Source organism: Trifolium pratense, linkage group LG1, assembly GCF_020283565.1.
Source record: "Trifolium pratense cultivar HEN17-A07 linkage group LG1, ARS_RC_1.1, whole genome shotgun sequence".
Classification (NCBI taxonomy): Eukaryota; Viridiplantae; Streptophyta; class Magnoliopsida; order Fabales; family Fabaceae; genus Trifolium; species Trifolium pratense.
Window position 1 is genome coordinate 33,412,692 of NC_060059.1, and position 8,981 is coordinate 33,421,672.

Sequence of the window (8,981 nt, forward strand, 5' to 3'; positions counted from 1 at the left end):
TCTCTCACATCATGTTAATGATTTAATTCTCAATCTTTTCAGGTTCTCCTCTCTTCCTCTCTCTTTCAAAATCTTAAAGAGAGGTTTAGCTCAATTATTAGATGCTTGAAATTGATATATGGCTAAAAAAATTATATACTCAATCACTTAAAATTGACATGGCTAAACAAATTATTTACCCAACCATCATTTTTGTTAAATGATTGGATTAAATGGTGATGTCCAATCATGATGATAATAATTGCCGTATCCTTAAAGTAACATATTTTTCCATCATTTAACTATGATAAAAGGATGATTCCTACTACTATGATTGCCCAAATATATGTTACTGTAAAGCATGTGAAAGATATTTCACATAATCTTTTATCATTCATTATTGCCAAACATAACCATACAAATATGCATGACAATACAAAAATACTTATACACTTAGTCCCGTTTTTCAGTTTTTGGATATTCTTGTTGTGGTAAACCAATATTAATTATGTTATAGGTGTTAGTAAATGACAAAACATTGCTAATCATTTTTAGTGAAATTTTTTTCTCATCTATATTTTTGCAATTCACACTAATCGAACTTGAGATCATATTTTGTCAAGTAATTTAATGGTTAGGATTTCACCTTTAATTAAGGTCAATAAGTGGAGAGTTCGAGGTTTGAATCTCGACTCCTATATATAAAATGTGATGTTTCTACCAACTAAATTAAGTTCAGGAGAACAGCTTGAGGCCATCTTTAAATGTCAAATTCAATTTCACTTGGATGAATGTAATGTTGGTTGTCATAAACTGGTGTTTATTTTATTTTCATAAATATAATTTAAGAAATTTGAGTCTCAAAGGTCGACTAGAGAAAGTTTCAAGATTCAAAAAATATTTATAAAGTCTATATATACATATTATCCACTGACAATCTGACAATATCTTCGCATTAACTTTCAAATTCCAACTAAGTACATTTTTATCAACTGAAACAACTTTCGTTTGCAAATAATATTTATTAATTATTCGAATTGTTGGCTCTATTTATTCTATCAACAACATATTTAACCTTGTTATTGTATAGGTTAACTTTGCCACGTGGATTGGCTTGGTGGTGAAGACTTGAATCTTTTGAATTTTTTTTCTCTCAAGTTTGAATCATTTCGATTTCACTTTCTATGTTGGGTCTGTCTATACAGAACAAAAAAAATTATGTCTTTAAGTGGACCCCACAAATGAGCGGTGGAATTGATGTCCTTCGAATTAGTCGATTCTTGATCCAGATACCTAGTATTAAAAAAGAGAATTTAACTTCAAATTTTCAAAGTCTATATATATATATATATATTTGGACACCAACACCAATATGTCACAGCCACAACAACACTCTTCCACTAATATTACTACCACTTAATAATTTAACATTTCTTTAAGAAATCATCATAACCATGGTAGAGATTGATCCAGATTTCATTCAAGCACCAGAACACAGACCAAAACTAAATGTCATAGAAGCTGAAAACATTCCAGTAATAGACCTATCACCAATATTAAACAATTCTATTGAAAAAGACCCTTTAGTTTTTGATGAACTTGTGAAGAAAATAGGAAATGCATGCAAAGAGTGGGGATTTTTTCAAGTGATCAATCATGGTGCTCCACTTGAAAGTAGGCAGAAGATTGAATCTGTTGGGAAGAAATTCTTTGGACAAAAATTGGAAGAGAAGAAGAAAGTTAGAAGAGATATTGTTAATGTTATGGGATATTATGAAACTGAACATACTAAAAATGTTAGAGATTGGAAAGAAGTGTTTGATTTTACTGTTGAGGAACCTACTTTGATTCCTGCTTCAATTGATCCTCATGATAAAGAAGTTACTCATTGGTATAATCAGTGGCCAGAGTTTCCACCAGAGATGAGGTAACTTGATCAATTTAGTCCCCTTGTTCATTTTTTTATTGTGTTAGATCATCTGATTTTTAGGCGAAGAGACTTTGATAATCTGAAATTCTTCAATCGAAAGTTAATAAAGTCTGACTAATGATCAATGAAATATTAAATAATTTAAAAAAGTTATGAAAACTTATAGGATTTGCCAAATCTATAAGAAATTTTAAAATGACATTGACGAATTTTAATATTTTTTTGTCTTAAAATTTTATCAACGAAATTTAATATTTTCTTTTTACGTTTGAAATAATGACTTAATTGATATTTGTTTGATTAAAACAACAGAAAATAAAGATATAATAGTATTGTCGTCGGTCATTGGAAATTTAGATAATTTTAAGCATTGATTCACGGTGGATCACTTATCAAGGTGGCCCACTATAGCATATTCGCCATCTTCCAACATAATTTTGAATTAATTTGTCAAATATTTAGTACCTAAATATGTAGAGCAGTGCTATACAGCACGACACAATTGGATGCACGACACGCACGACACAAGTTGCCACGCGTATTTGAATTTCTATAGTAGAGTAATTTTCATGGTAATTGTTATCTAGTAGTATGCTATCTAGTATTTTTCTATTAAAAAATGATTTATGCACTTTTGTGTTTTGAAGTTCAGTGTTTTACCATCAAGGCAGTGATGGTAACAACAATTATAGCAACCTGATTTTGGCACCGTTTAGTAAAATTAAATTATAAGTTATGTTATTGTTGATAAATTATTTTTTAGCCAGTAGCTGAAAAGTTATTGAGTTAAAGAAAAGTATTTGATAAATTTAGTTATAGTAAGTACAAAATTATATAAAAGCATAAGGTAGTTTTTTGTGAGTGAGTAATTATTTTTATGAGTGTGTATTTTATTATAAAAAAATAAAGAAATTAAAATAATAAGGTTAAAATTGAAATGAAAGGTAATAATCAATAATTTTCAAACGCTATTTGAAATAGCATTTAAAAAATTATAAACTAGTGAAAAAAACTTGTTATCAAACACTTTTAATTTTTTTTTTATAAGAACAAACACCTTTAATTTTATGAAACAAACTTATAAGCTAATATAATAAACTATGACCCCGTTTGTATTAGCTTATTTTTGAGCTTATGCAGTATAAATTAGATTTTATGCTTTTTTATAAATTCACACTAGTAAAAATTGTATTTTTATAAACTATTTTATCATAAACTACTTTGAGAAACTTATAATATTACACAAATAGTTACAAATAAGCTAATACAAACGGAGCCTATAAGCCAATATATTTGTGTTACCAAATAGTTATTTTAGGATTTATTTTGAAGAAATTATTTTATGTTATTTCAAAAGCCAACAATTAAACCAAAGCTTCCTATAAAAAAATCTGTTCTCAAGAAAATAAAAAATTAAAGCAAAAGCTAAGTTAATAACATTAAAAAGAGAAAATCTGCCGTCGTGCAAATGTGACGAAGCGCTATTCGTATTCTTGTGCGTAATATAAGATTATGACATTAAATATTTATTTATGTTATACAGAGAGACATTCCAAGAATATGCTCAACACATGAAAACACTAGCACTCAAGATAATGGAACTAATTGCCCTAAGCTTGGGATTACCCCCAAAAAAATTTCATGATTTTTTCAAAGATGAAACAAGTTGGATAAGACTCAACCATTATCCACCTTGTCCAAATCCTGACATTGTTTTAGGATGTGGTCGTCACAAAGATTCTGGTGCTTTAACTGTTCTTGCTCAAGATGAAGTCAGTGGATTAGAAGTGAGGAGAAAATCTGATGATGAATGGGTTCTTGTTAAGCCTTTACCTAATGCTTATATTATCAATGTTGGTGATGTAATTCAGGTACTATATACTTCTTAATAATCAATTCTATAAAGTACTATAATTAAGAGAATAAGCTAAAAATTGTTCTCATGTTTTGTTGAGACGCAAATCAACTTACTAATATGATCCATTAATCCAAACTTAAGTATGTACTAATTAACTCAAAGCGAGATTTCAGTAGGATATTTTTTTCGTAAATACAATGTCGGAAGCATCATTTTCTTTTGGTCAAATAATTTAGTGCTGGAAATTTCTATTTTTTTTAAAGTAAATAAGTGGGATGATCAAATTCAAACCCAACTCCCTACATTTATATAATGCAATAATCAGGCTCAGACCCACACATACCTACTTGTATTGATAATATTATTGAGATTGAAAAGTGGCACTTCGCAGTGGCTGCTGTCTGCCACCACCACACTTATAAATATTAAATTACTAATATAATAATATTTAAATTTTTTCTAAACTACCATTTGATTATTTAGAGATATTTATCCAAAAAAAACAATGAGATCATTATGCATGTGAAATAGTTACATATTATGTTGTCAGTCACATGCATATCTACTTATATGACATGTTCTCATTCGTTGTTGGATAAATAGTCTTCAATTATTAAGAGGAAGAGTAAACCTCACCCTTATTTAAATATTTCTAAACTATTAAAAAATAAAAATTGGGCTAGTGAAAAAGAAGAGATAATTAATTATTGTACCGCAGGTTTGGAGTAACGATGCATACAAGAGCGTTGAACATAGAGTGATGTTGAACACAGAAAAGGCAAGGCTTTCATATCCATTCTTTCTCTTTCCAGCACACTACACCATGGTGGAACCTTTAAAAGAGCTCACAAATGATCAAAATCCTCCCAAATATAGACCTTATAATTGGGGCAAGTTTTTAGCTACTAGAAAACGTAGCAATTTCATGAAACTTGATGTTGAAAACATCCAAATACATCATTTCAGGATTAATTAGAAACCATTTTAGTATAATCAAGATGATGTTATATATATATATATGTTTGCATGCAAAAGGAGCCATGAATTATTAATGTGTTATATATGTTTCATCAAGCTAAGTGTATGTATGAATAAGGCTCTATATGAACAAGTGTTACCAAAATGTATTATCTTAAATAAGGAGCCATTTATTGGCTCATAATTAATTTCAATTTCTAAAAGTATTATTTGTATGTTATTTTATACAGTATTATTTATAAAAAAAATTCGTGACACGATATGTTAAGAATTTATTATTTTTGGTAAATTAAGAATTTACTATTGAGTTTGAGATTAGTTTATATGAACAAAATGTTAAATTTTTGTACACATGTATTAAATTATTACTGTATTCATTCAAAATCGAATTGAACAAAGTATACTTTTATCTTTAGATTAGATAAATTTTTACCTTGAATTTAATCCAAACTACATCGGGAACACCACATACTAGAAACTAGTGACTTACATAAGATTGGGAGACATCTATTCTAAGAAGGGGATTAACGGCAAATGGATAATTATGACGTTACACATATAATTAAGTAATTGTTGTATCATTAATCAAACAAATTGGCCTTGTATGTGAATAAATATGTATTGTGAATTTTTACTTAAGTTAAACCCAATTAAAAATGATCTATTATGTTTTGGTTAAAGTGGGCTTATGAGTACATAATAGGGTGTGAACTTTAATATGTAGAGACTAAAAGGTACTCCCACCGTCCCAAAAAGAATGACCCATTTTGAATATATGCACTATTCATATATATTGTTTTGACCATATTTTTCTACTAATAAATAAAAATAAATATTAACATATAAGATGTTGTTAGATTCGTCTCGATGAGTATTTTCAAAATATCAATTTTTTATAATTTTTACTATTATACAATTAAAGATATTAGTCGCCAAAGTTATGCATTGACATGCGTGTTTCGGTCAACTGGGTCATTCTTTTTGGGACGGAGGGAGTAATTCTATTTTTGTGGTGGGTTGAAATAGGAATACCAATTGTCAAAAAAATTGAAATACCAATAGTTAATCCTAAGGAGGATATGGACCACATGTCACACAAAGTTTTTAGCGTCTTTTGTTGACATCTTGTTATCACAAAGATATATACAGATAGAATGACTAAAGAAGTTTCTCGTAGAGAGTGGTGTTGATCCAGAAAACCAAACCACAACATTATTCGATCATCATGAGTTTAAGTAATTAAGCTTCTGTTTATTAGTATATTGTTTCTTGATAATTAACATATGATTGAATTCGAGAGTTTTAATTAGGATTAACTATGGTTCTAACACAAACAAGACAACAACAAGCAACAATGACCATTTCAAGCCAAACAATTGAAACCCAGACGCAAGCAGCAAACCAACAATCCCAAGCCCAGTATCAAACAAATTGAGAGGAGATATGAGCTGCAACAAGAGGTAGGTTCGCACCAAACTAAATCTTCGCATGTATTCGATACCAGAGCACATACTAATTAACTGTTATCCAAAAATACGTACTAGACTTCGAAAGCTACTGAGATCTTCGAACTATTTATGTTATTCGAATAAATATAAGCTTCGAGCGATATAGCACAAGCTTCGAGTCATATATCAAAGCCAAATTCGAGAAGATTGGACAAGCGCGCCAAAGAGAGGTGTTCCCACCAAAATTCAGTGTTCAAATTCAAATTCAAGTCTAAGCGGGAACGATTTCGCGACGTGGCCTCAACGTGGAGAAATGGAGTTTGTGGAAGATCACAAAGCCCGACCACTAAGGAACATTTACCGAAGATATTTCTCAAGCTCTATGAATAGAGAAATCTTAGACTGTTCTAGGGAGTTTATTTCCAAACGAGAAATACACTGCCTAAAACAGAAATACATATGCACGCTTACACACACAAAAAACAGCACAAAGATACACTTCTTAACACAGGCTGTAGAATATCGATTGATGTATGAACTCAATTTATAATTCCAACACATTTACCTTTTACTTGTAATTTAGCTTGTAGATTCAAGTTCGTGAGCGCACGATTTTCAATATGCAATCCAAACCATTCGTAAACCTGTTAGCTAAGAACCCACAAAGGATCTAATCCAAGTCATAGATTGTCCTTTGGATTCATTGTGTATGAAAGGAATTCGATTGAAAGAAAAAAGTCCACCTTATGTGCCCTATAAATTCCCCGGCAATAATTAGTAACAGAAGAAAAAAAAATACATGTCGCTGCATGTCAGACAAATAAATCTAAAACAAACAATACAATTAAAATATCATAGTTTTAAATTGAAAAATCAATTTTAAATATTAGATAAATTACACACAAATAATTTTTTTTCTCATTATAATGAAATAAGCATTTAGAGTCATGTATTTCAACCACAATTTGCAAACAACACTATCATCTACTACATGCACGAATCACCACTTCATCTTGCCAAAAATACATATTTTTCTCATTCTTCATTTATTGAATATGACTCATTGAGTCATACATGTCATGTTAGAATGAAATTATATATATTAGAAATAAAAAGTGATCATCAATTTTAACTATATTATATTTACGTATTATATATCTACCCTCGTTATTCCATAATAATTGTCACATTTACAAATTTTTTTTACACTTAGTTTTCAATATAGATAACATTAATTGCTAATTGTACATTATCATTCCCAAATTATTGTTCTCCAATATGTATTTATGAGAAGTAGAGTGGTACCATCGGTAATAAGTAAAAAGAGTGAGAAAAGAAAAGAGTCTGAAGTATAGAAAAAGAGTGAAACTGAGGGAGAAGTAGAAAATGAGTGGTTGATTGTAAATGATGGAGAAGTAGAAAAAGAGGGTGGAGTCGAAAAAAATGAGAGACTAGAGGAAGAAAAAAGTGAGAATGGGAATAAGGAAAACACTGGGAGAAGTCGAAAAGATAGAAAAATTAATTGATGCAGATTCGATGCTTAGAAAAACCAAAGCCCAACTTCTCAAGGAACATGGGAAAGAGCAGGTAATTCCTTCTTATGTGAAGCTTCCATATCCTCACCTTAAGAAAAAGAAAGAAAAAGAAGAAGGGCAATTCAAAAGGTTTGTAGAGGTGTTCGAAAATTTGCAAATTAATGTTCCCTTCAGTGAAGCTTTGGAGCAGATGCCGATATATGCCAAGTTTATGAAAGATCTCTTGTCCGGTAAGAGAAAGCTTAGGGATGACGAGAATGTTGTCTTGTATGAGGAGTGTAGTGCAATTTTGCAAAGCAAGCTGCCCCCGAAATTGAAAGACTCTGGGAGTTTCACTATTCCATGTTCAATTGGTAAGGTTAAAGTTGAAAGAGCTCTTTGTGATTTTGGAGCTAGTATTAATTTGATGCCGCTATCCATGGTAACGAAGCTTGATTGTGGAGAACCTAAGCCAACAAAAATGACTCAGACATTGGCTGATCGCTCTATCACGTATCCCTACGGAGTTCTTGAAGACGTGTTGGTAAAAGTTAATGATTTATTTTTTCAGCCGATTTTGTTATACTTGATATGGAATGCTACATATAAATATATGAGTTTTAACCTAGAAAAGGGACTATTCACGCAGGATTCAGACTTTTGGAGAATAGGAGTACGGCTGTGACGAATTCCTCCATAGGGAGTATTATTTCAAGGTGCTCTCACATGTACTATTATTTAATTGTTATGTCAAGTATTATTATGAGTAACTAATCTCATTAGATTAGGGATTTTAGATGATTCTCTGTAGAACTATTTGAACCATGTAACTACGTGTTCTTATTTATGCAATCAAAACTAATAGTTATTCAGTTAATTTCGTGTTTAATGCTTTTCTTTATTTGGCCAACATCGAATTGATTTCAAGAAATAATTCACTACTGACCCTAGGTTTTATTACTATAACTAAATTAATTGTTTGTCAATCGTAATCGCTTTAGGTATAAAGGATTAGTTGATATGATTAATAATTTAACGTTCAATAACGTTTTTGATAATATTAGTTTCGCCTAAGGAATTATGGTACTTTATTAGATAAAAGGGATCATGAGCCAAGGAATTGGACTTAATCTATTTTGTTAAATTATCGTAACTATTAGAGTTTGGTTGTTGAGAATTAGAACCTAGAGTACCAAATAGGAATACAGAGAGGATTCAAAACAATCCCTAATTGTTTCTCTCCATTAAAAAGTCTTCGTCAATTTATTGCAATC

At 30.3% G+C, this 8,981-nt stretch overlaps 1 protein-coding gene across 1 annotated transcript; it reads left to right on the forward strand.

Annotated features, from left to right (window-relative positions):
• The first annotated feature begins 1,310 nt into the window (after positions 1-1,310).
• Positions 1,311-5,034, forward strand: LOC123902569 (flavonol synthase/flavanone 3-hydroxylase-like). Its single transcript, XM_045952334.1, has 3 exons — positions 1,311-1,906; positions 3,453-3,780; positions 4,486-5,034. Exons 1-3 carry the CDS (start codon positions 1,434-1,436, stop codon positions 4,741-4,743), a joined length of 1,059 nt encoding a protein of 352 aa, XP_045808290.1. The 5' UTR covers positions 1,311-1,433; the 3' UTR covers positions 4,744-5,034.
• Positions 5,035-8,981: the final 3,947 nt, after the last annotated feature.

Excerpts from the sequence above, each read along its gene's own strand:
- LOC123902569 (XM_045952334.1), top strand. The coding sequence starts at position 1,434 with ATGGTAGAGATTGATCCAGATTTCATTCAAGCACCAGAACACAGACCA. Across the intron at positions 1,907-3,452 it reads GAGTTTCCACCAGAGATGAG|AGAGACATTCCAAGAATATG; the intron begins GTAACTTGATCA and ends TATGTTATACAG. Across the intron at positions 3,781-4,485 it reads ATGTTGGTGATGTAATTCAG|GTTTGGAGTAACGATGCATA; the intron begins GTACTATATACT and ends ATTGTACCGCAG.